Here is a 27,249-nt window from a genome sequence, read left to right on the forward strand (position 1 = left end):
GGGACCTTTTCTGCATGACAGGAGAGAAAAAGCATGGGCAAGAAGTATGGCTCGCCCAGCTTCACAGAGCTAAGAAAGACAACATGGGAAGGAGTTAAATCTCCATAGCTGACCTGTGAGAGCACAGCTATGAGCATTCCCAGTTCTCATCTTTATCTGTGTGATAGGAACAGTGAAATCTGCTCTAGACAGGAGTCCAAAGGAAGGTCCAGTATCCCTGATTTCGCTCAAGTTGATGGTACTCACCAGGTGACGGTCGGGCGAGGAAAGGCATCCACCTTTGCAGCCAGTTTCAGTGACTTGTGTCCTGATGTAATCTCGTAGTAAGGCCCTTTCTTATGTGAAACCGTAATGAAAGGTTTGTCTGGAAAGAGAAATGAACAGGAAGGCAGTAGTGGAGATGTGCCACACAGTGCTCACATCTTTGGGTTGTGTTGTGTCTGCCCCAGAGTTTTAGCAATAGAGACTTGCAGAAGCTGCAGACAACCAAATAGACTCACCAGCTGTTACCACAGTTCCTCTGCAAAGCTAAGCCACAGCCAGAGAAGGTCTATCTCCAAATGAAGGACCATATTTAAAGCAAGGAATACACATCTGCATTGCCGCTCGAGCAGTGTGTACAATGCCTGAGGTACCTCTCACCCAGTGCAGCAGGTCCGAGTTTCCAGGGCATCAGCAACCAGGTTTTTCAAAACAGTGCAACTCCCAGTTAATCCGTGTCATAGAATCATAGAGGATCCCAGACTGGTTTGGGTTGGAAGGGACCTTAAAGCTCCTCCAGTTCCAAGCCCCTGCCACAGGCAGGGACACCTTCCACTGGAGCAGGTTACTCCAAGCCTTGTCCAACCTGGCCTTGAGCACTGCCAGGGATGGGGCAGCCACAGCTTCTCTGGGCACCCTGTGCCAGCGCCTCAGCACCCTGACTTAGCTTCTGCCTAAGAGCTCATCTCCCCTTTATCACATCTCAGTCTCAAACTCTCTTTGAACACACAGTGCTGGGTGCTGCTCCCTCACAGATTGATTAGAGATTATAGATGATTAATTGATAACTAGTTGCCATTCTCCCTTCTTTAAGCTTAACAATCTTGGTTCTCGGGTATTCTGGTTCAGCTGCAGAACTCACCATACACTGTAACTGTGACATTGGCCTCCAGCCGTGTCACGTTGAATGTTTTGCACACATAGAGGCCTCCGTCTTGCATGGTGATATTTTCAATTGTCAGGCTGCTGCCAACCTTATACACCATGCCACTCTGGTCGATGGTTCTCCTAGGATAAGGGTGCTGGAAAACAGAAAAAGAGGGGTCAAAAAGCAGCATAAAGTGGATTATTTTGCTCATCCTTTCAAAGTCTGCCAATAAAGAAAAGCAGTGATTCATATCCATATTATCATATCTCCCATCACTGAAATAAATAATATGAAAGACAAATCAGCAGGAAGAGCCCTTGTGTGAGGTTTCATTATCAAGTCTAATAAGAGAGAGAAGCAGTGTGGAACTGCTGAAATCTGGGCAGGAAGGTCAGTACAGGGATGTGTCACGGGTCAGCCCTTCTCAGGGACCACATCCCAGGGATCTCAGTGCAAAACTGCTGCTGGCATTGTCAGGTCAGGGTTGTGCTTTGGGGTTTTGTGAGGTTTTGGGGTTTTCGGTCACAGTCAGTATTTTTTTCGGTCACAGTCAGTATTTTCTATCTTTAAAAACTCCTACTTTCACAAAGAAATGTATTATGACAGAAATACAATATATTATGACAGGCAAGTGCCAATGCAAATTCCTGAAGGCTTTTAGAAAGCATTATTGCTTCCGAGAGGGTTTTTTGATCGCAGAGGTTTGGCCAAGAAATTTCACATGTATAATGTTAGAAATCTAAGGAGGGTTCATGGAAGAGCAACTCCCATCGTATGGGGTTCAAGAAACAAACTTCAGGAACACCGTATTGCTCGCACTCTATAAATTCTGTGTTGTGTTTCCTGTAGCTTCTTCACCAAAACAGAATCATTCTTTAAGTTAACAAAAGCGATTCAAAAATAAGCAAGTTTTAGGATTCACATTTTACACTTGCCCAAGAGGCGTAGATGCTGCTTTGAAATGTGTGTTTTGTTGCACTAAAAAGAAAACAAGCAATCATTTTCATTCTAAACATCAAACAGAACCATGAGTAGTATCTCAGATAAATGAACTGATTTGGAAAATACTCCATCTTCCCTCCGTTTTTCCTTAGGAGAACTGAAAGGTTTCAGTACATCAAAGCAAACGCTCAGTCTCTTGCAGGAGTCTACTTCCAATCTGGCATTTTTGTATTACATTCCACAGAAAGCTCAGGAACCTGCACTCGGAATTTTAATGTCATTCTTTGGTGGAGATCTCAGCAGACACTTTTGGCTTTTGTTTCACTTATTCCTGCTTAATAAACACCAGGACGGATGAGCACACTGACGGCTTGAACCTTCATGGCTGCCCCTGTGAGCTGAGATTTAGCCTGAGATTTGCAATTTAATTTGCAGGTTCAAGATGGTCGGAGAAGTTTTTGATTGATTCAAACTAAGAATACAATCAACTGTGGGCTTACAAGTGGTTGAACCTATCTCAGAATAAGTGGTTTACTCAGCCCTGTGCAGAGATCTTCCTTTTGGGTAAGGGGAGACTGTGATAGCAGAATACAGTTTTCATCAACTCACTTTCCCACTGGGACTTGTCCATATGAGCTCGATTCGTCCGTTGATGAAGGTTTCTGCTCTGCATTCCAAATAGAGAGTTTCTCCAACCAGCAGTTTCTTGGGAGTTGCTTTCAGAGCCAGGTTCTGTACTCTGCCCTCTGCAATGAAAAAATCAAAGCTATCACCACTCAGCACTCTGTGTCAATCACAGTTGAGATGGAATCTGCACGCCAGCTGCCTCTCCAACATCTGCTCCTTTCCCAGGTTCCAAACCATCTCACCTTCCTGTCTCATTTCTATGGAAATAGTGGGAAATGCCCCCGCAATACAAACATGAGGTCAGTTGTATAGATGCCTGATACCAGCTAATCAAACTGATCACATGGACTCAGTAATTCATTAATTACTTCTCTTGCATGTGCCAGGTTCAGCTCCAACCCTCATTCATCACAGCCATCCTCGAAAAGGTTTTCAAAGCCAACTCATCCTTTTGAGTGCCTCAACATCTGCCTGTCTGCAAGAGGATTCATTTCTGTAAAACATGAAACGTGTTTCTCATGCCCTCTGATGCCCAACAACCTTTTCTTTCTGAATGGGATCCCCAAATCTTGGTCTTATGTATTTATTTATGCCTTAAATAGGTCAACTGTGAAATAAGCCTGCATCAAGTTTATGGTGGCCCACACTAAACAAACGTCTGACCACTACACATGCTCTAGAGTAAGGTGTTGCCCGTCCTTCTGGGCTACAAAGGAATGATCTAATGGGCTTTGTAGCTTTGTATTCATGATTCTACTAAAAAATAATTACCCCAGTAATGAAGAGAGAGAGATTTGCAGGATTTATTTGGCTGCCATTCAAATTTACAAGCCTGTTTTCAAAGCTGAGAGCTAATTGTATAGAAGGATGCCATGACCTAATGGGAATGAAGTCACAATAAACCCTCCCCTGTCAGAAATATATGAGAAGAGAAAGAACATACATCAAAAACAAAGGAAAAATAGATCGTAATGGGCTGTATATAAACTCCCAATAATCAAAACTTCATGTCTACTTGCTTCAAACTTAGGTTTTAATTCTGAGTTAAGCTCAGCTGTGAATACAAGGGAGAGGGTACAATAAATCACCTCGAGAAACTATAAAACAGTGCAGAGGTCTGAATTAACAGTTTAATAAGCTTTTTATACCATGATCTTGTGTGTTTAATGAGCAAAGAGAAGGTTACTGTTTGGTTTCTCTTAAACCATCAGTTTCAATGTAAATACAGCTCAATCCAAGCAAACAAAGCCTTGTTGGGGGTTGAATAAAATGCTCCTATTTTGTACCACCTCAATGCTTTGTCATTTTTCAAAGCCAGGAATGGATCAAATCCAAGTTCTAATGAATAGGAAAAAGGGGAAGAATGAGTTTGTTTGGACTTACTACAGATCCATACCAATTAGATATATCAAATAGAATTGAGGCTAACCAAGAAATAATACCCAGGGGTTAGGTATGAAACAGAAACCTTGTGGTGACTCCTTGGCATGCGGCTGTCACTCACCCAACCTCTGTGCTAGGTAGTAGGAGGTGAACACGCTTCCATTCACTGTTGCAGTGCATGTGAGGACACCAGAATAAATGAAAGCATGAGAGGGGATGACAAATCCTCTTCTTGGGTCCCACACCATCCTCTTGAAGTTCATCTCAACAGAATAAGGATACTGAAAGAGAACAGATGGAAGGCTTGTGAGACATTCCCCTTCCCTTCAGACCACAGAGGCAACCAGCCAAGGCTGTTCTTCCTTGCAGGCAGGGTGGCTGTTTGACCTTTCCGAGTGGTTGGTGGTCTCATTCCGCACATATCTTAAGCAACATCAACATAAGCAAATAGAAAAGCCCTCCCTAAGGTAGGACTGTCTTTGAAATCCAAAACTTGGACATTGTAACTGGGCCTTTTGATTCAGTAGCACCGGTCCTTTCGGATCTTAAGCAAAATACCATGCTACCCATTGTAGGACCCGTGTCCCTCATCTCTTTACTGGAAAATATTACAGCTATCTTATATTAATTCTGTTGAGTAATCCTTCTGGAAGTGCTTAAGAGCAAAATTTGCTGCTTCTAATGCTACATGTAGCTACCACATGTTCTCCTGGGATCTCATAGTACTTTAAAAATATTTATGAAAAAGAGAAATATTCATGTCACTAACTCACCTGACAGCAGTCACTTATAAGCTATGGGCTATGGCTAGTCATCAGGTTCTCTATAGCACAGAAAGGGGTGAGGCTCTTTCAAAACAGCCTATTGATGTCCAGGAGGCACAGAAGGAAGCAGCCTGGATGACTTAAGGTGGAAATCACAGGATGCAGGAATAAGGAAATTTAGTAACATAGACATTTTTGGTCCTAAATTCAGAAATATTTATAATGTTCTGAAAAAATGGTGTCTATAAGTTCTGGTTATGAGGAAGAAAGGGACCTCAAAGCTCATCCAGTTCCAACCCCCTGCCACGGGCAGGGACACCTTCCACTAGAGCAGCTTGCTCCAAGCCCCTGTGCCCAACCTGGCCTTGAACACTGCCAGGGATTGGGCAGCCACAGCTTCTCTGGGCACCCTGTGCCAGCGCCTCAGCACCCTCACAGGGAAGAACATGAGAATATGTAGCACTTCTGCTTTTATTCTTCTTGTTATGCAGCATGCAATTTGTTTTCCTGTCTGCAAATAAACACCCGTCCTATATGGCAATGCAGTTTAAATAGGATTCAGTTTAAATAATATTCCTATTCCAAAGAAATTTCAGCTTCAGGCTTTGTGAGCTGATGCTTGTACTCCTCATTCAGACACAGGTTGGCACTGATTTAGGTTGCTTGTTATTACATTTCCAGCACAGACCAAAGACAAAGGAATTAGGACTGTGGGACAGTCACTGGTGATGCTGCTGCGGTGGGGAGGAGGAGGCACAGCAAGACAGGAGCTTTCTTTGGGAAAAGCAATTCTCTTCTGACAGTCGTAGGAAACATGGATTTCATGTAAATACTCTTGAAGTAATCAAACTGTGGCATTTCTGCTCAGAACCATTAGGGAAACTCAGGGAAATTACAGCAAGAGATCTGAGACCTGAGGCTTAGTTGTGCTTTAACACCCATGAAGGTCAAAGCTGTAAGTGGCAAATGCATATTGAAACACATCGGTGACTAACCAGATCTGACAGGGCTGAAAGGGCTTTTTTTGCCTACAATTAAAACCATGTTAAGCAACATTAAAAGTTTGAACTGTGTGTCTTAGCAAGGGTTTATTAATAACACAGATGATCTGCAGAGTTAGTTGGGATCTGTTTAGTATTAGCAAGAGGTACCTTTCCCCATACATATTTAAAGACCAGAGAGTGCGATGATTTTAAAGTATAATGGTAACACGAGGAACCTCATTTAGGGGAGAAAAAAAGTACATTTTCTACAAGAATAATAAAATGTGATAAAGCTGAACTTCATGGTTTGGCAGCTTTGCTCCCTGATGGCAAGGGGAAGGCAAAAATAACCCTGCTCAGGAGGCCCTTTTCAACACTACCCACCATGAAACATCTTCATAAAATATGCAAAAATATATATTTAAACAATCAAACCATAAGCGTCAATGGTGCTCGGAGGAAACCGCAGTGGCCTTCCTCCCTTTGAAGTGCCTTGTCTGCTGCAGATTAAATTTGGAAGAAGAGGATGTTCTAAATCTGTCTGATCGCCCTGTTCCCCCCCATCCTCACCTCCACCCCTCTCCCGCCCCGCTTCCTCTTCGCACGGGAAGCCGCCACCTTGGCTCCACACGGTGCTGCGACATTCCGAGACTGGGCGAAACAAGCGCTGACTTTCCATAGATGGACCCGGGGCTGATGGCTCCTGAAGCCAGCGCTGCTTCCCAAAGATTTCATTCCGGCAGCAGCTTGCAGCAAGGTAAAGGACTTGAGGAAGAAATTCTTTACAACAAGGGCGGTAAAACACTGGCACAGGTTGCCCAGAGAGGTAGGGGATGCACCATCCCTGGAGACATTCAGGGCCAGGCTGGATGTGGTTCTGGGCAACCTGATTTAGTTGAAGGTCTCCCTCCTCATTGCAGGGGGTTGGACGAGATGAGCTTTGAAGGTCCCTTCCAACCCAAACTATTCTATATGATCCTATGACTTCAAGTTTGGGTTTGAACTCATTACAAGGAGAGAATTTATCTGGCAAGCAGGGCTGCCTATAAATAAGGGATTAAGTGTGGAGGTCTGCTTGGTCCAGGGTCCAAGGGCACATTTAGGCTCATGACTGTGCTGGCAGCAGAACCCCTGCAATGAATTTGGTTGAAGGAGGCTAAAACAAGATGGGGATGTTTCATTTTTATAGCCAAGGAGGAGAAGGTGATAACACTTACCAAGGCTGAAGGGCTAAGCTGTAGCTGGAGAGGAGCCTTATTCCTCCCCTTTTAGTCCCTACTGACAGCTTTTAAGCAGAGCTCTGTTAAAACCATAAGGCCAGCGCTGTCCCTCGGCACGTCTACTGGAAATGTGCCATTGGGCTCAGCAGGAGCCAGAGCGCTCTCTCAAGCCTCTGTAATCTCATGTGCTGTCTCCCAGGAGGAGACATCTAACAACTAAGACATCCAACTCCTAAGAGGAGCAGAGGTGCGTCAGCCTATCTGGCTGTGCTCCACTGGCACGCTCCATCCAGCAGAACAGCCTCATCTCCCAGCCCCTCCAGAACACCCTGTGGAGAAGGGGCAGAGGCAGAGCTGTTGTTCCCATTGGGACAGCTCAAGCGGGGGAACAAAAAGGACATCTATTAGATAAAGCCAGGGTGGGAGCCAGGAGACCTATGTTCTGTTCCTCACGCCGTGGCAGGCTTCTCTACAGATCAACTCTAAAGCCCTTCAAATGAGTGACCAGACCTCCATCAATTGAGGAAGCCCCAGACCTTCAATTTCCATTTTTATTACACAAAATGGCCTTGGACTCCAGGGACCATTCTGTAACCTTAACATTCAGCTGGAACTGCTGCCCAGGAGATGGATGCTGCAGCCATTTATACCCAAGGCTGAAACTTGCTTTAAATCTATGAAATCGATTAAAAATGGGCAAACAGCTCTGAGAAGGTTCAAGGTATAAAAGAGAGAACTTTTCAGGAGGATAGCAAATAGCCAGGTGTTACCCTAAGAATTCCGAAGCAGAACTGAGCATTCCTATCTTTGCAATTTATGGAGGAACATCAAGCCACAAGATGAGATAAATATGTGATAAATTCAGTCTATCCCCCGGAACACCCTTGTACACAGCTCAATAGCAGTAACACAGCTCAATAGCAATACACAGCTCAATAGCAATACACAGCTCAATAGCAATACACCAGCCAGCTTCATCCACTGTAGTTTGTATTTTGCCCGCTGTGCTGACAGCCCAGCCTCTGAACTGATTCTCTTCAACACTCACTTACCTGGGTGAGCTTGGGTTTGATATCTGGTGAGGTGACTCGGCAAGGGACAACAACTGTTTTCTTAGCATCTAAAATGTAGATTATTTCGGGATGTTCCGGGTGAATCTCCACAAATGGATTCCTGTAGTCTGCAGGGAAAAGAACACTGATTTGCAAAACTGCCCCTTTACTCCTCAGTGGCCATAAGGGCAGGGTAATGGAGTGGTACACTGCCCGTTAGAAGGCTTGTGTGGCGTGTGACAGGACACTCAGTCACATCTTGGTTCTTTGCAAATGCCAGTGTCATCTAGGGATTATAGCCAATGGCCAAGAATGAGAATACCCCATTTCTAACCCTATTTTACCAGTGTAATCTTACAAAATCTCCTTTTCTTATCTATTCTCCATCTGCAAAAATGAAGTTCATTAATCAACTCCACAGGTCTCCATGGTGCTGGAGTTAGTTCTTTCCCCAGTGCTCTGAATTTCTTTCATAGGTGTTATCACCCTGCAGCACTCCTGAATTCCACAGCAATTGTTACAATGGGTTTACAGCCGTAAATGTAAAGCAACTGAAAAACTCCTTTCTGTAAGTAAGGATCTCCAGAGTACTGCAGAAGGCATGCAAAAAGGGTCTATAAATCCAGGATAGACAAAGCCTGGCAAGACTGATATGCGTAATCCAACAGTGAAGGGACCTGGTCACACTCTTGGGGACCGCATATATGTGGACACGTATTTGTGCCACAATAAATCAGACTGCACCTACATATACAACAGAAATACATGAAAATCCAAAGTAGTTTAAGTTGATAAAGCTCCTGGGTGTCCTTCACTGATTTTTCATTGTGTGAATACAGTGAAGGTCATCAGAAAATTAAAATCATGTTTATGAAATCCTAAACCCTTCAAGATTCTTCTAGAAAGCATTCTCTGATATTCTTATGGTACAAAGTGGCAAATACCCTTCAGCCCATGCTATACCAACAGCACCAGAGAGTATAGGCGATCAGCCACTTTTGGTTTGGATTATACTGCTGATAGGAAGGGATGTGCTCCCTGGACAATAACCTCAACCTGCTTATCCTTAGCTTGGGACCTGCCTTCACACACTTAATTCCAGTTTGGAAATGGGTTCATCTAAAACATGGGAAATAGCTGACATGTTCAGGTTTGTGAACAGTTTGGGTTGCAAAAATATGCTCTAAAGAGTTGTGATAGTACTCTCAAAAAGGATGTGCTATGAGGAAATTAAACCCTAAGCAAGCCTTAAGCTTAGGAGCCTGGTCTCCAGACCACAACTCTGTAGCTGATTCCGGTCCCTAAACCTAATAGGAAATATTTATACTCAATCCGGATCAGTAAGATCCTGGATTATTAGAAGTTGATCCTTAGATTATTCATTATAGAAAAAAGCAGAGAAAGAAGATTTTGGTGTATTTGCAACAAGCAGAGTGCAAATAAGTGTGTGGGGAACGGTATTCGGATCTATTTCTAGATAGCAATAAACTGTCTAGGACAACTGATGTGCCATGTCACATGGGTCAGGACAAGAATAAGAGCCAGAGGAAACTTGCTGTGAAGAAAGGAGCTTCTTGATACCAAACTTCACAAATCTGGATGAGGTTTTGACTGATTGCTTTGACTGGAAAGATGGAGCTCTGAATTTGAAACTATTCCTGCCAATGCTTTTTTAGAGGGAATTTCAGAGCAGCGCTGTTTGTTTAAAAAGTAACATAAATCACAAGGCAGCAGCTAAGCAAATGTTAAACAGTCCTAAAATGTCAGAAAATATTGAACTATGCAGTGATTGAAATGTCTTAGTCAAAGGGAATACAATTTCTCAAACATATTTCCTGTTCAGGGAGAAGAAATAATGACTTAACCCCGTTCTCCTCCATCACCTCTCCCTACCTCCAGCACTGGCCTCGACCAATGGTGCAGATTCAGCATAGACCCAAAAGTCATCTGTTTCCAGCTGTAAATAGGGCAGACACTCATCATGGTGCCATTAAACGACTGAAGAATGGGAAGCATGAATTTACAGAAGCTGTATTTCATTCCTAATTGATTTTAATAGCAGCCTGCACCTGAATTGCTGTATGTGTAGCCAGCAGCTAGAATTACACTGTCCCAGATCATAAGCTGCAATCTGAAGCCAAAATATATAAATCTAGCCTTCTAGCATCAGTCTGTGGAATCTAGACAGTGTTTATAAATCCCTATGCGATTAACAACAGCAAAAGGCAGGCTGGGGTTATAAAGATGGGGTTGGGAAAGGAAAGGCTGGCTTGAGCTGTTATTGATTGTTGATCACTAGTGGATGTCAGGTCTCTAGGGCATTATTCTCGCTGTTTTGAAAAGGAGGAAAAGGTTTTGTGTTTTATGGGTCCCTCCCTTTCCTACAGTGAGGTTTCCTAGAGCCCTGTGCAGTGAGCAGATGGCTGTCATTTGTGTTATCCCAGTGCTTTATCCAGTGTATAGCTTTAACCTGAAGAGTTCTCTGTCTACCGAGGGCCTCCTTTTCTCCCTATTTCAGTGTCAGTACTGGAGCTCCTAAACAGGGTGGGATACTTGTGTGAGTGAGTGGGGCAGCTCCCAGTGCGAAGATGCTAATAGGGCACCTACTTGCAGTGCTAAACTACTAGAGTTTTGACATGAGAGCTTAACCATCTTTGGCCATCGGGGAATGGGATCCTGGAACGAGAGGAAAAGGCAGTTGCAGATGGAGGTCAAGCTCTCACTGTATTACCCTGGGTATGTCAGGGAGGCTTTTTTCCTCCCTAACTGGAATCCTCTGTGCAAAAGAAAACCTAATATCATCAAGCACTAAAGAGTATCAGGACACAAGCCCCAGAGCCAGCCTCTGTGGGTCCTGCAGCCTGTGTGTGCTTTGCTCCAGCAGCTCTAAATCCCATGTAAACAGGAGCAAGCGACCGACCCCACTGGGGCTGGGAAGGAGGCACTGAGCACTTCCTAGGCTGTTCCCTGAAGAGATAAGCAAGTAGAAAGTGGCTCAGCTTTGGATCTTAACAAAATGACAAAGAATAAATACAGAATAGGGAACTAATCAACTGCCAGCTGATACCTTCGCTATGGTTTGTGCAGACAAAAAACTGAGTCCATCAGGAAACTCCCGAGTAGCTCAGGCTGTGGCATGGAAAAATGATCTGCTGGAACATCAGGAGTGTCACTGTCAGCTTCCCAAACGCATCCACCACCCCACGTTCATCAGCAGCCAGTTAACTGCTTGTAGCAAAGCCTCTCAGAGACAGAACTTCTTGGAACAAAAGGGACAGCGTTACTTTTCCTTAAAAATGACAACCTGAGCCTCAAGGAAGATCTCCGGTTCCAGATGGCAGAAATCAGTTGCACTCAAGTGCTGCAATGTGGAGGGCTGTGGCATGGGAAATGCAGGTGTCATCCTCTCTCAGTTCCCAGCACTGAACTCTGAAGGGGGAAATTGTCAGCAAAGTAATACTTGATGAAAATAGTCTTTCCCTGTAGCTTGGCACATCTGTTCCTCCTGAGCTGGGGAATAACATGCCCTATGAATCTCACCCATAAAGAAACACCCATCAGTTCCCATAGGATAAATAAAGAGAATCATTTACCATGGGCTGCAAAGCTCATTGCATGTGAAGAAAGACAAGAGCTGCAGCACGCTGGGGGCTTATCAGCTGCAGCACCAGGTCCAAGGCAAGGGAAAGGCCCCTTCCCTTTGGTCTCAGACTGGCTGGCTGGCTCTCCAGGTCAGTGGAAGTTTGCAGGAAGCTGCAGCCCAGCCAGGGTGTTACTGTTTACCCAGCAGGGCTCAAGAGGGAACACAAACACCAAGTGAAGGAAGCAAAGGCAGCGGGATGGTGGAGGGGAAGGGGCCTGCGGTCCAGCCATGGGGAACAGCCAGGCAGCAGTATCAAGCACAAAGCAACTCGGGGGTCAAGTGCCTACAGCAACATTGTTCACTCCCAGGCAGTGGAGCCCTTCAACCCACAGCAGTGTTTAAATTCTGTTTAGGGAAAGAGATAAATTGCTGCTTGAGATGTGCTTGGGGATGGTTCCTGTGAGCTCAGGGCTGTAATAGCAGCTGCCTGGGGAACGTGCAGCCTCCTCCCCAGACCCTGCAGTGACAGTGTGTGAACACTGATCCAGGACCCCTTCCCCTGACAGTGACATGGGTCCTTCTGTTCAGTGCTATCTGGAGCAGAGGTATCTACAGGAAGTGGCGGAGGGCTGGAATTATGTCATGCTCACTTGGCATTTGAATCCCACTCTCCAGGGAGCTCACGGCCCTGTCCTGCCAGCTGAGGACGCTGGGGGACTTAAATGCCCTCACCACTGCACCCCAGGAGCTCAGCATGTTGTATATGCCTGCAGCTCTTTACCTTAGAGCATCCTGTCACCTGCCTGTGTGTTGGAGACATCACAGGATTCTGTACAGGATTTTGGGTGCTTTTCATTTCTGCTCACGTTTCATATGCCGTGACAGCAATTTGTCTCTTGATATTTGTATCATATCTAAAGCTGTGGAGATAACATCACCTCTCCCTTCAGATACTATTCCATCAGCCCACAGAGCTGATAAGCATGAAATGGCCTTTGAGGACAGCCATCCAGGGCTGTTCATGTCTGTGAAATTCCTGTTTTGTTCTTGCTAAAGATAATTCTCTCCCCCTCACTATTTACTTTCTTCATTCAGTCCTACCTTAGGTGGGAGGCCTGGGCAGAGTTTCACAGGTTCTTTAAGTTCATGTTTTGACATAATCCCCATGAGGTTTGCCTTTCTCAAGGTCAGAAGCACTGAGAGGAGGTTTATAATCTGTTCTTTACGCTAACAGGAGCATTAGCAGCTAAGAGACACTTTGGAAAGCTTTACAAGGAAGTTGCCTGGTCTGCTCAATGGACCAAAGCTGCTTCTAGGCACAGGAGTAACTTCTGTAGAGTCACTTGGTTTGAAACTGGATCTTTGCAAAGAAAGGACTTTTCAGTTTGGCAGGTCAGGGAAAAGGACTGGTGCTGGAATGCTCAGGTTGAACAGAAAGCAGAGTATTTCTCTTCAGGCAAAACAAAAGTGACTGCAAACCCCCCAGAAGCCATGCTGAGTCAACATGAAACATTCTGGTTTGGTTAAATTCTTCCCCTGGAGATTCCTGTTAGAAACACAGGAATACTTGCAGAGAAAAATAGTACTTTCAAAAGTGGTACTTCAAAAAGTGTGGAAGCAAAAAGAAAGAAACCAAACAAATAAGAGGCCAACACGGAAAGGGTCATTGAAAACAAAAAAGTCTCCATCCTGTGGCTGGAATTATGTTTCCAGAGCCAGAAGAATTCACAAGTTCTGACTCCCCACAACACCAGATTTCAGGCAGACACAGGGTCCTGCCGCGCCATCATTGAGAACAGGTCTCCTGCATTAGCTGCTCCCAGCTGCAGAGCTGAGGTATGGCTCAGCCATTAGCACTTACTGAGTGGATATGAAATGGGAAGGAAGAAGTGGGAGAAATTGTGTGAGATTTTGGCTGTCAGGCTTTCATTTAGAAATTCTTTATCAATGAGCAAGGGGATTGTTACCTCTTCCTGCTGGGCTGTCGAGTGACTTAGTGCCAGGAACTTATGCTGCTCGCTCAACATCGTATCTTCCACTTACAAGTGACCCTCTAGGATATGATTTGAAGATACTGAATGTCTTGTTTCAGTACTGAAAACATCTTTCTTTTCACTTGGATAAAGCCCTAATACTTGCGGAGCAATAGCGAGGGTTCTGCACAGTGACACAGCCTGTGTTTCCATCTCCTGTGTCCCTAAACACTGTTAACTAGGTTATGGTGCCAAACGCTTCCACCAGTCTGAGACAGGGGGCTTATCTGGTGGGCTCTGCACCCAGCAGACAGCACAGCATTTGCCTATCTCAGCTTGCTGAGTGTCTGGCAGCAAGTGTAGCTGTCTCAGTGTCTCCAGTGTGAAAGAAAGAAGGAATGCAGCTCCAGCCCTGTCCTCACTGGTAATATCTTCTGGAAGACAAGCCAAAGCCAAGTCAGGGCTGTCACCCTGGCCCTGCAATTCTGCTTCTCACGTTCACGTTATCTCTGTGAACTGTCAAGAGAATTAAGGAGGCAGGAATCAGCTTCAAAGAACATCACAACCAAAACATGATCTCATGTGAGGGGTGCTTTCATGTACTTCCATCCTCTTTAGATTGCTCTTGGTGGGGAAGGGATGAAGAAGATGGAGCTTCACATCTCTGGGCTGTAGTTTGATAAAGAAGAGACTGTGGTTGATGTGACACTTTGTCCTGCTGCAGCACTTGTACCACCTCTCCTCACCATCCTTTGCAATAGCAAGGGAGAGCTCATACCCTTCGCTGGGGGTGGCTGGGAGAGCTCATAACCTTCCCTGGGAGCATGCGAGAGATGCATGCTCCAACAGAACAAGATGCTTGGACACATCCCCCTTTTCCTTCAGAATGGCCTTAACAGGACATGTGCTGATGGAGGGAAGCAAAGCAGAATTGAGCTCATGCTCCTTCCTCCTGGTGCATTGCCTGAGTGGTACAAAGAGGGATAGCAAATTCCTCACTGCTGCATAGAGCTGAGGGCTGCAAGGGGAAACCACTGCAAAAGCTGAGGCTGCCTTTCAGCTGGTGCAGAGCTCTTCCTGCAGACACCCTGAGGACTATCACACTTAAAGACAGTTGCTCGGCTGATATAACAGTATTTCAAATAGCTGAGAGCTGCAAGTCCTGACTTCTCTCTAGGCTGGGGGCTGGGAGGGCCCTTTGGGAAGGTGAAGTGAATCTTTCCTTGATTTGTCTCTTTTGCCTCCTTCTCTAAGCCATGTTGGATTTTGTGTGTCCTCGGAAACACTCCAGAGAGGCTTTCTGTATTTTAACACAGAATGGACAGCCTGCCCTTTGCTGGACAGAGATCCCAAAGGCTGAGGTAGATGAAGATGTTCGTCGCAGGGAAGTATCTGTTTGGTAGGGAAGGGTGATTGCAGAAGAGAGCCAGAAGCAAATGACACTGGTGAGCTGGCTTGGGAAGGTTTGCAGTGGGAGTGCCGTCCCCGCGAGACTTTCTGACTTGACTTTACTGGTGGAGAGCTGGCTCAGCAGAGACAGGATACTCTGCGGATGGAGGGTGGGCTTCCCCCATTCTCCCTGTTCTCTGACAGCAGCCACCAGAGAGTTCCTAGGCTGCTCTTCCCATTCAGCCTTTCCCTGCAGAGATTATCCCATCAAGTTGCAATGAAGCTAACCAGGCAGTTAAAAACCACCCAGCTAGTTCTGTTCAGCCCAAAGCTGCTTTGTATTTCCAGCAAGGAGATGGGCAGTGGGAGAAGGGGGTTGTCTTGCTCTTTAATTATGATCCTTGGGACTTGCAGCTGCAGTGGGAAGCAGAAAAAGCCCCGGGAACAATTAGTCAGGATTAGAGCCTGAGTTCTCCCCCCAGACGGCTGGTGCATGGAGGCTGACCCTGCCACCTTCGGGTCCCTCATGATGGGGCTGATGTGCAGGGTCACAGCTCAATTGCACCGAGGGGAGAGCTGCTGAATGCCAGGTCCTGACAGAGTTTAGAAGCTCCACCAGGGAGGCTGTAAAAACAGAAGTGAGCACAGGAAATAATAGCCCATAAGCAGCGCTTCCGATACAATCATGTTCTCATTTCGGTGTCAAGCAGCAAGCCAGGAATGAAGGGAAAAATACCATTCCCCTTCCTTTTTTGGCAATAATGGCTCGTAACCTCAGAGGAATCTCCAGCCTTCAGGGTCTGGCTCTACATTTTCTCACTCCATCTGGCTCAGGCTCATAAACACTGCTGGGCACTTGCTCTCTCACAAGACGTCTGGTGAGGTGGCTTTTGGACCTCACCCTGGTCTGGCACTCTGGCAACTGAGAGTTTCTTTGCTTGGATACAACTGATGGGTTTCTCAGTGATGTCCAGGCATCAGAGCACTTTCCTTAAGAAGGCATGTTTAAATAGGGAAGAAAATCATAGGTAGGTTCTGAATGCCTTGCTTAACTCTACATTGTTAAGTGGAGTGAAGAACAGCTTTCTTGTCCCTGAAAGAGCCCACTGGCTTTCAACAAACATACACAGGAGTTGAATGGAAGAGCATGCCTTGAGTGCAGCATCCATGCCAAGGTATAAATAGCTTAATTTCACAGAGGCCAGGCAGCTTCCTTAGCCTGGCAGCCAGATCCCAGCAGGCACTTGCATCCGCCTGGGGATGGAACAGCTTGGGATTGGAACAGCTAGGACCTGGATGCAAGGGATCCCTGCTGACTTGCCTCTTGCTCTGCTTCACCCATGGAATGTGTAGTACAAGCTGGTTTGTTTTCTACCTACTTCTCCTTCAGTAACTTTTAAAGCACAGGAGGGGCACAGAAAAGATCAGAGGGATGGAGCACCTCTCCTGTGAGGAACGACTGAGAGAGTTGGGGTTGTTCAGCCTGGAGAAGACCAGGAAGGCTGTATTGTGGCCTTTCAGTACTTAGAAGGGGCCTGTAAGATGGGAAGAGACTTTTAATCAGGGCCTGTTGCGATAGGATGAGGAGTGATGGGTTTAAACTAAATGGGGGGAGATTCAGGCTAAATGTGAGCAAGAAATGTTTTGTAGTGAGGGTGGTGAAATCCTGGCACAGGCTGCCCAGAGAGGTGGTGGATGCAGCACCCCAGGAGGCCAGGCTGGATGTGGTTCTGAGCAAGCTGATCTGGTTGAAGATGTCTCTGCTCATTGCAGGGGGTTGGAACTGGATGAGCTTGAAGGTCTCTTCCAACCCAAACTGTTCTGTGATTCTATGAGTGATTCTATGAATCTGTGAGTAAGATCTTTTGGAGCAGGGAGGGCATATGACACAATGAACTTGCATCCGAGTAAGGCCAATCTTGAAGGGTGATTGAGAGACAAGAGCCAAGCAGTGCTGTTTTCCAGGGGGACCTTGGCACTGCAGGCTCAAGCCAGAGGACATCCTGCCATTTCTTTCAGCTTAGCCCTGTTCCGAGTGCATCCCTGACAAGTGTTTCATAACGTGAGATGTTTTCTTAGAGAAAATCCTCAGGCAGTCCCAAAAGAGCCATAACATTTCCTGCACGTGCTCCAGCCTTAGGATGATGAAGGCCTGGGTAGGCAGCCAGGGCATGAATTAGGAGAGAGAATGGAGTTTTCAGTGCACTGTTTCCTGCAGCATAGGTACTGGGCTGAGTTAACAATACGAGATGTAGGGCATCTGAGCGGTGTGTAATGAGAAAAGGAAACAGCTCAGCACAAGAGTGGACGTGGGGTGGACGAAGCAACCAGGGCTTAGAGCAACAGGAGAAAATCAGAAAAAGGAAATAAAAAGGGATTTAAGAAAGAAATGACTGCAGGAACTACCAAGTAGCACCAGAAAGGTACTTTCCGATAAGAGGAAGACTCACTGGGAAAGTAGGATGAGGGTGGAAGAGGGCAGTTTTCAGCAGACTAAAAGAGACAGGAAAATAACACCCCCATGAACCAAACAGGGGTGCTCACCCGGTTTAGCTGTGTGGGCAGATCATGGGCCCCTGGCGATGGAAGTCACACCTTGAGGGGTGTCACCATCCTTACCAATATCATAGAATCATAGAATAGTTAGGGTTGGAAAGGACCTCAAGATCATCCAGTTCCAACCCCCCCTGCCATGGGCAGGGACACCTCACACTAAACCATCTCACCCAAGGCTTCATCCAACCTGGCCTTGAACACTGCCAGGGATGGAGCATTCACAACTTCCCTGGGCAACCCATTCCAGTGCCTCACCACCCTAACAGGAAAGAACTTCTTCCTTATATCCAATCTAAACTTCCCCTGTTTAAGTTTTAACCCATTACCCCTTGTCCTGTCACTACAGTCCCTGACGAAGAGTCCCTCCCCAGCATCCCTATAGGCCCCCTTCAGGTACTGGAAGGCTGCTATGAGGTCTCCACGCAGCCTTCTCTTCTCCAGGCTGAACAGCCTCAACTTCCTCAGCCTGTCTTCATACAGGAGGTGCTCCAGCCCCTGATCATCCTCATGGCCTCCTCTGGACTTGTTCCAACAGTTCCATGTCCTTTTTATGTTGAGGACACCAGAGCTGCCCAGCAGGTATGTGTTTTCTGCAAGTTTGCTGAACTATTGAAATCGTATCAAACTCACTGCCTCTCTAGCATTTGTTTTAGGAAGAGGAATCAAAGAATCACATTTACTAGAAAAATGAAGTCATTCCGTTTCATGAGTATTTGTGGGCAACTGACTACTGAGCCTACTCAGCACCAATGTCATCCCCTATTCACAACACTAGGAGTCAGCTCCTTTATCTGACTACTCAACAATTTCAGCTTGGAAGCTCCAACATGATTCAGTGGCTTAGTAATGCATTTGTCAAGTAGAACTGAAAAAAACTACCAGCATTTTGGGGCAATATTCTTCTAACAAGAATCTGTATTACTGAAATGGCTGTTCAATATGATATATTCACCTAACCACAGAGGACCATGCTCCTCTGATGTTTCTGCTTCCATTTGGTATTTCATCTGAACTCAGTGATTCTGACACATGGGGCAGAGGCAGCTCAGAGAGAACAAAAATGAGCAATGGGCTATTTTGTACAATAAAATACGTCTAATGCAGTCATCGAGCTTTGCTAAGTGTGTCTCACAGAGGGACAAAGCTGCATACAAATGTGTAGGAGAGAGGAATTACAAAGAATGTTGTTGGGGAGTTTCATGCCTGGAGAGGAATGGAAAGAGAGAGGACTTGGGTATTCAGGATGAATCTTAGGAAAAGCACTGAGATAACAAAACCCTTTAGGATAAAGAATTTAGTCATAAAAGGGAAAGAAAAGGACAAGAGGTTTAAAGAAATCAGTGTATCCGTTATTTGGAACACAAAACTAGATGGGACAATCTAGTTTTCAAGTCCTGGAATTGAATGAGATACGCAATTTCTGGTTCTCACATCTGTGTCCCTGTGAATCCAGCTGGCATGAAAATCCAAATATATCCAGCCTCTTCAGCATGTCAAAGCCAGTGCTGGGCCAGTGGGAGGTGGGATTTGTGGAAGCACCTGGACTGGGTTGCTGTTCTGCCTAGCACAGATCCCACCCTGAGCACAGCTTGTATTGGCAAAGAGCTGCAGCAGAACCCAGAGTGAAATTCTTACCTTTCACAAACACATAAATCCTGGCCATGAGATCCTCATCCGTGGGGGAGTCATCGTGGATGCAGGTGAAGTACCCAGTGTCGTTGGCTGTGACTCTCCTCATCACAAGCATGCTGCAGCTTTGCCTCGTGCTGTTGCGGCAGCTGCTTATGTGCACCCGAGGGTCTTCCTTCTGGTCCCCCCTCAACAGCCAGCTTACGGAAGGTGCTCCCCTGTAACACAACGCACCAGGATTAAAGCTGAAGTCATGACTTCAGATAGAACTTAGGCATCCTTCTGGCCCTTACCGGTGTTCCCAGTGTTCCTACTCTCACCATTTGCTGATGAATGATGGAGGCTGCTGGGTGTATGCATTTCTACCCATCAGACATGAAGGTGGATCACCCCCCCTTCTTCCCCAGAGTAAGCGAGATTCCTGAAGTAGTCTGTGGGAACCGTAGCAAGCTCGGTCCTGGAGGAAAACTTCATTTTCAGGCTTCCTGAGCATGAGTTTGTTTTTACAACACTATATTTTAGCCACTTCAAACATTAGAAAGCTCCAGATAAAATTAAATGTTTCTTCCAAGCTGAGGACTTTGCATAGTCCTCAGCTAGAGCTAAATTAACTTATATTTTCTTATTCTAAGGCTGCCTGGAGGGAGGAGGACATTTATGTAACTTCCCATCGCCTTTCCTGCGTAATCAGCAGCGTCTCAGTGTTGATTTCTGTGAAGGGGCTGGAAGTAATCACGTTACAGATCTTGGAATATCTGCTCAAGACACATTTTTTTCCCCAGTTTACCTTGTCACAGCAGCCAGAACATCAAGCAGGGCAGCTGAGGCACCACCTCACCCATCCGGGCCCTCCTTGTCTTATCTGTGACCACAGTGAATGTCAGATGCAGTTGTGCATAGTTCACCAGTAAAAAGCAAGGTCTTTTTATAGCACGTTGCAGGACTTTGAGAGAGCTTTCAACTGGTCAGAGTTGGCTTCGTAACAGGCCCTGATTGCACTAGAAACATGAGGCCACACACACCATGGCAGTAGGAGCTCTCAGCGCTCTCTTCTGCTTGGGCTGCCCTTGAGGGCTCTGGCGGTGTACTAGTACATGTGTGTGAGGTGAAGGTGATGGTTTGTGGTGCCAGACTGGGTGTTGGTGGTCAGTGTGGAAACTGGTGTGGTGTGGGGGTAATTGTCCATGGATTTTTCTGGGGGAGAAGTTAGCATTAGGAGGCAGTTGTGTCTGTGACAGCAGAGGTGGGCAGCGACTTGACTCACCCCTTCTCACTCAGTGAATTCCCTTCGACCCTATGGCGTTTGCTGAGCTGAGGAAGGACTAAGAACCTCTGGATTTCCCCAGCTGAGTGTGGCCGGGGAGAAATCCGGTCTAGACACATGGACCAAACACATCTAACAAGCAAACTGTGTGAAGTTTCCAGTTAGCTGATAACTGCTCTTCCTGTGCCCGTGGCTTTGTCGTGGTGCAGTAGGTGCAATAAGGGAGGGCGTTTGCCAGCAAATTCAGTGACACTTAAACAAACATCCTCTTGGCTCCTGTTTCTGCCCATCCTTTTGTCGCCTTCCTGATGATGATGTGGACATGGGCCTGGACTCTTGAGGCTGTTCCCAGCACAGAGCTGAACAAGAGCACTGGGAAAAGTGTGAATATCCTCTCTGGTGAAGAGCCTCGCCCTCCTTTTTGGATGCACTGTTGACTTGGACAACCCCACCTCCTCCGTCACAGCAGCTTCCTGCCCTTCAGAGCACTAAATGATTCCTAGATGGAGAGGTTCCTCCCTGCTGTTCTTTCCCTACCTTACTGGCGTCATTACTGATGTAATGACCACTTTGGTCAAGAAATGGGACTTCAGGCCCGGAATATGGAACAATTCAGGCAGTGAACTCCCAGCGTGTCATCGTGTCCTTGCCCCTTTGCCATCATCCAATCTGGTGTCCGTCAGGGCTGGAGACCTGCACCAGTGGCTTGGAGAAGCAGGTCAGGGATTTCACACACTTGTGCTTCCTTACATGTGCCTACTTTTTCCTCCCCTATTTTATCCTGGTGGAAGATGAAGGCTTTGGCTATTGCTTTGGGATTTTCACAAGTCTGGCAAAAGGAAGTTGCAGCAGTAGCTTGGGCCAGTCTGCCAAAAATCAGGAAATTCTGGCCAAGAACCTCAAATGAATGGAGTTTAAGGGAGAAGGGATGTTCACACAGAGTAACCATAGTGTCACCTGCTTGGCCTCCTGTCTCCTGCTGTCCTCCACACAGCCCTAATGCTCCCTTGAAGTATGAAGGCCTCCAGAGGAACCTTCAGGCCAGTCCAGAGCCCATCTGTGAGTATGCCAGAGGAGGCAGGATGACAGACACCCACAGAAGACCTGGTACAGAGAATCTTGCACCCCAAGGGCAGAAATCACATTTATCTCTTCTATTCCCAGCTCTTGCATGACCTGAGTCAAGGAAGTGAGGTGCTCCAGGCCTCTGCCAGCCTGCTTTTCTGCTTCTCAGACCCATCATGTGGATTTATGACTTTGCATCCATAAAGCAGTTTGGGACTGAATGCTAATAATGTCTTCACCTATTTATTTATCTGGTGGTATGAGAAAAACAGGATGTTCCTATAGATTAAAAAGGCAGTGGATGCAGAACTGCTGAAAAGTATTGATGGAATTGGCCTGGAGCACTACACCGAGCTCATGCCCATGTAGCGTGTTTTATGAAGTGCTGCATCTAGATTTTAAAGGACTGTTTAAACTTTATTGCCATCATGCATGCTGCTTGCCAAGCTAAAGTTAGCACTGTCAGGTTGTTCTGACCTCACAAGCCACACGGCTAGCTGGAGGTATTGGGGGAAACCTGCCTTACACTCCAGAAGACATCACAGATTTATACAGTGTGAGTCGATTTACTTTGCATTATAACAATGAATTAAATAGGCAGGACAAAAATCAGAAGGGATGCATGTGTTAGCATAAGCTGCAGCCTAGATTTACCTTCCCACTGCTTTTTCATACTGTTTTCAGTAACTTGTATTGCAAGAAACCATCCATGTAGTGGCTACGGTCAAGGGGACTTTACAAGAAGGTGTAGAATAATGTGCATGCGTGACAGAAGCTGTGGTAGTTAGTATTACCTTAAGCCTTCCCTCCTACAGCATGCTTGGAAGGAATTAAAGCCCCACCTCTCACAGTGGTTTAGCAGATTGGTCACACTCAGACCAAGTGACACCTACACACACGCCAGTCAGAGCCCTCTCTGTGACCAAGCAAGTTAATATATGTTCTGACACAGCAGAAAGTGCTCTGACTCTGTATTTGCCAGTTAGCTGTGTCCAAACCCCGTATCCCCCATTTCCAGAGGATCATCTCCCTGTAAATGCACGTCATGACCACAGTTTTACTTGTTTCTTTGTTGTTTTTACACATGGTGCCAAGAACTGAGGAGCTGCCATCATTTACAGTATCAGCAGTCTGGTTTTTACTAGTCTTGGTTATCTCTGATTTAAGGAACATGTTATGTTTAAACAGGTCAGGGCTTTGAATGTACACATACTAACTGCTGTTTATTTAACTGTCATAAGCTAGATGGTATTTGAGGTTAGGAAGTTTAAGCTCATTTATACATGTAAAGAGGTAGTGACATGCCCTGGTGATCTTGTTTGTCATTTACTTATGGTCAGGGAGTGAAGGAGAGGTTTGAGCTGCAAGGTGGCTGAATCTGAACCTATTTTCAGATGAAGATTTCCCAGCCATGTCCTTAACCATGGTACATCCCCCTTCCATAAGCTTTCCCATGTGCTGACTTAGGATGTTGCCTGGGCCCCTTTTACAACATGAAACTTTCCTCCCTGCTCTATTAGAGACCATCAAATCTTCCTCATGGAGAAATACATGAACAGCACTGGTCCCCAGCTGGCTATGCAGCATCCATCCTACCCAGAAGCTATCCTGTGCCGAGGTAATCAGTACAACAAAGGAAATCCAGCATCACTGGAGCAGTCCTTACCTGCATTTTATCTTCAGGGTGTCTCCTGGTAGGATGACAATGTGGTCTTTGGCAATGCTTAGCGTTGGTTTCTCAAAAGATTCTTCCTCAGCCAGACCTGACCCAAATGAAGAGGAAACCATCATTAGACAGAACATTAAAACAGGCACAATACAGCGCAGGCAGCTTTCTGTTTTGGAAATAGTTCCTAATTCGGAGGCCCAAACAGTGATTGCTTCATACTGATGTAATTCAGTTGAGTGTGGAGTTAGTGTGAGATTCCCTTGGTTTGTAGTTTCCTTTATGTATCTGTTTTCTAACGCTGAGCACCTGCATTTTTGCCAGTAGTCTTTCTCTCACTTTATTTAGACCTGGCTTTTTGAGTTATTGCAGATAGAGGAGAACAGATTGCTTTCAAAAGGATTTTACCCCCATAGAAGGACGGAAGGAGCCAGGTCTTTAGGAAATCATTTGATGGGAGAGCTCATACATTATGTTTTAATCAGTAAGAGTAGAGAAGAGAAAATAATTCTGGGGAGCAGCTCTGACTCACAGCTGTGCAGCATCTGCTGTATGAAAAGTGAGTCAAACTCCTGCTCTTTTCCAAAGCACCATCCACAAACGCTGCATGTGAACTAAACAGGGAGCTGCTGGCTTTGAGGGCAGCGTGGCCCTCAAACATGGGTGTACCAGGGACATTTGCACATCTGGGTCTGGGACCGTATCATCACTGCTGGTGTGACAAGGTTTGTCAGGCCTCTGATGACAACAGTCTTTAATGACAGTAGTGATAAAGGTCTCTCTCATCATTATCTCCAGGCCCAAGAAATGTCTTCTGGATGTGAAGCTGTCCTCACACATATCTGAGTGTACATCACGATGATAGAATTGTCAGAAAGTGAAACTGAGAAGAAACAGAAATGAAGTTGGCCAGGCTTGATTCCTTGTCCAAATTCAAAGTAACATAATCAAGGGAAGGAGAAAACAGACTTAGATAAGTATCTCAATTTCCAAAGCTCTGGCATTAAAGCTGTATGTTTTCTTCCCCCTCCTGCTTTTCAAATCTCTATCTTCTCCTTTGCCTTGAGCTTGATAAGCCAGAAATCTTTAGCTGGGCTTATAACAACAAAGGCATTATTCTCAGCAGAAAAGTGAAGGTAACATATCTACCAAAAAGAGAAACATTAGGGTTTAACTTTTCAACTGGATGAAACAGTGATTTTCTTGCTTCCCACCTCCCAGCTCTCATCTCATTTTTGCTGAATTCAAGTAAAATGCTCTTAGCCTGGCATATTCCCTCAGCGTGGAGAGTGAATCACTCCCACTTGGAGAGCCTGGCTTCTCCCATGTGCCATTCAAATTCCCATCAGTAACTCAGCGGAGGCCAGCTAATCTCACAGCACCACAGAATCCCTCCCTCAGGGGCTCCTGCCCGGACAGCACGGTGATGGGCTCCACTGGAAGGCATCCTGACCCTTCCTGTAGACCTCTAGCTGAGACTTTAACCTAGTCCTGGCCATTGCCCCAGCACCAGAGATGTCCCCTCCAGTTTTGCATGACTGTATCTCCAAAGTCTTTTGCAGAATAAGAAGTTGGACTCTGGGCAACACAAACCCCTCCAGGGGATGTGTGTGACGTTATTTAGCATGGCCCTACCTAGAACTGTTATTACATGTAGTGCTGTTGAAGCAGAACAGCCAGTGGGTTCCAGCCCTGCAGTCCCCCTCTCTTCTAAGATGTACCATTATTCCTAAACACATTCAGGGTGACGTGCAGGCTGCAGCACCACATTTAGCAAAGAATCAATAGGAAAAGCCCCAAATTCCACAGGAGGAGACACTATAAGGCAGGTACTCCGAGTCCCCTTCTGTTTCACAACCATTCTCACTGCGCATAGGCTGAGCTCTGGCTCATTTAATTTCATGGTGCTGAGGGATTTCAGTCTGTTAAGCTCCTGTATTGCTGTGCTTTGCAAAAACTATCCAAAACCTGGCTTTGGCTGTGTTTGCCGAGTGTCACTTGCTGGCTGAGGCACGTTTGGGTCCTGGGTGGCTCTCCCAGGACATAGCCACCACCATGCTCTGCTCTGGGATGGTCACGCTGTGGCTTCAGCCAGGTACCTCTTCGACTTAGAAAATCCTGGGGTTTGAAATAATCCTTTCTTTCTTTCCTCTTGTGCCTGCAGTTGTTCTTAGGGCTCAGGGGGGCTTAGCTGGTGTCTCGAGCTGGCCTTTGCACAGGCCTGAATGTTGCCTCTCCTGTGCAAGTGTGGTGCTGTTGGTGGGGTCGGGAGTGCAGGGTTAGGGAGCCTGGCACCAGACCTGAGCTGCTGTTGGGACCAGAGAGCAAATGCAGTCCTTGGGTTTTGTAATATTTGAGACTGTTTTTGCTGAAAGAAAAGGTATTTTTCAATTATTCTGTTTATTCTTCTGAGCTGCTTCTTTCCCGAAGTTTATTTTGGCTTTGGGAGCTGAAGAAAAGAATAAGCAAAGTGTAATTTCAGTGCTTTCCTAGCCCATGGAGGACAGGAGGGGAAATGCCTCTGCCACACACACATTTGGTGGCTGCTGCCAGGTGACAAAGGGTTTATGTAAACACAGCCTGTGCCCTTTCTGGAATAGCAGGGCTGGAAAAATCAGGTTTGAGGGCAAAACTGGGAGAGCAATGAGGAAAAAGGTTTGGCTGGGCTGCATCAGGACACCTCAGTGCCAGGACTGGCAGGACGGTGCCTCATGTTTTTAACCTTCCCTGGTCCCTTTAGAGTTAGGCTTCATTTTTGGGGGGCAAAGCACAGGACATGTTTGCCATGGGACATGTTGGATGTGAGGAAAAGGACCTACTCCACTTTTGTATTTGGTTTATATATTTAAGGAGCTCATGGCTTTTGGAAGGCGTTAGGATGCTGCACACAGCTTCCTGCAGGGAGAGCAGGCATGCTGTACCATGACTGGTGGTGCACACCCTTGCTGAAGCTAACGTGCTTTGGTTGCACATCTCCAATTACGATGTCCAGGCCTAAACTAACACCCTCCTTTTCTCTGCTAAATAATTCTGGGCCTGCTTTACAGCTACAGGGGTCATAAAATTAAAACCAAATACTCGTGCCAGCCTTGTCATTACCATAGCAAAGCCCTGCAGGTGAACAGGCAGCTTCCATGTGTGAAGGCCCGAGAAACAGCTCTGGTCCCATGGCTATGCCTGCCATTTCTCTGTGAAGCTAACACTGCTTTTTGGTCGGGGTGAGGAACCAGCATCCTTCCTTAGATCACAAACTGGTTCGTGTTGGAGAGACTTTAAAGCTCATCTGATTCCAACCCTCTGCCATGGGCCCAGACACCTTCCACTAGAGCAGGTTGCTCCAAGCCCCGTCCAGCCTGGCCTTGAACACTGCCAGGGATGGGGCAGCCACAGCTTCTCTGGGCAACTTCTGGAATGGTTCAGGTTAAGTTGCCTCCTGCAGAGCTTCAAACAGGTCTTAACACAGCATCCCCTCTGTAAACCAAGGGAGAAAGCCAGGCTCCTCTGGGAAGTGACATGGAGCACCTGATATGAGGTTCCTGCTCCACTTCTTGCCAACACAAGTTGACTACAGCAAGATGTAAGAGCATCACTAGGCTAAAGACAGCCCCTAGAAAGAGCCTCAAGTCAGGACAGACCTCCTGTCCAAAGCCTCTCTGCACCGTTTCTTTTGCTGAGAGTTTGTTTTTACCTTCAGTTTGGACTTTAACATTCTGCTGTTGACAGTGAAAACCCCAAACACAGCACAACCACACAAATCCTTGGGAGCGAGATGTGAAAGGCTGATACATTGTCCAGGGAAGAAAAGTATACTGAAAACTGCTTTTCCTGGGATAATCTGATGTAGCAGCACAGCCAACATTAAACATGGGAGGGTCCCCAGGCAGAGGGTAATGTGTGACCTCGCTCACCTCTGTCAGATGATTTCTAAGTGTATCTCACTTGGCTGAAGGAGATCCCTCCCACACTAAGCGAATGCCTTTTTGTTCATGCTGGGACCATCAGTGCACGCAGATAAAAACTGTTT

The 27,249-nt window shown here is 46.2% G+C and overlaps 1 protein-coding gene across 2 annotated transcripts in view; it reads right to left on the bottom strand.

Moving 5' to 3' along the window:
• LOC136019248 (vascular endothelial growth factor receptor kdr-like) overlaps window positions 1-27,249 on the bottom strand; it is a 124,717-nt gene that overhangs the window by 67,605 nt on the left and 29,863 nt on the right. For both annotated transcript variants that reach the window (XM_065689218.1, XM_065689220.1), the window contains exons 2-8: window positions 23,226-23,322; window positions 19,237-19,448; window positions 8,101-8,228; window positions 4,203-4,362; window positions 2,681-2,817; window positions 1,124-1,283; window positions 247-364 (exon numbers count right to left, since the gene is read on the bottom strand). In XM_065689218.1, coding sequence (XP_065545290.1) covers window positions 247-364; window positions 1,124-1,283; window positions 2,681-2,817; window positions 4,203-4,362; window positions 8,101-8,228; window positions 19,237-19,448; window positions 23,226-23,322 — 1,012 coding nt within the window. The remainder of the gene's footprint in view (window positions 1-246; window positions 365-1,123; window positions 1,284-2,680; window positions 2,818-4,202; window positions 4,363-8,100; window positions 8,229-19,236; window positions 19,449-23,225; window positions 23,323-27,249) is intronic.

The sequence above is a fragment of the Lathamus discolor genome, chromosome 9 (assembly GCF_037157495.1).
Source record: "Lathamus discolor isolate bLatDis1 chromosome 9, bLatDis1.hap1, whole genome shotgun sequence".
NCBI lineage: Eukaryota > Metazoa > Chordata > Aves > Psittaciformes > Psittacidae > Lathamus > Lathamus discolor.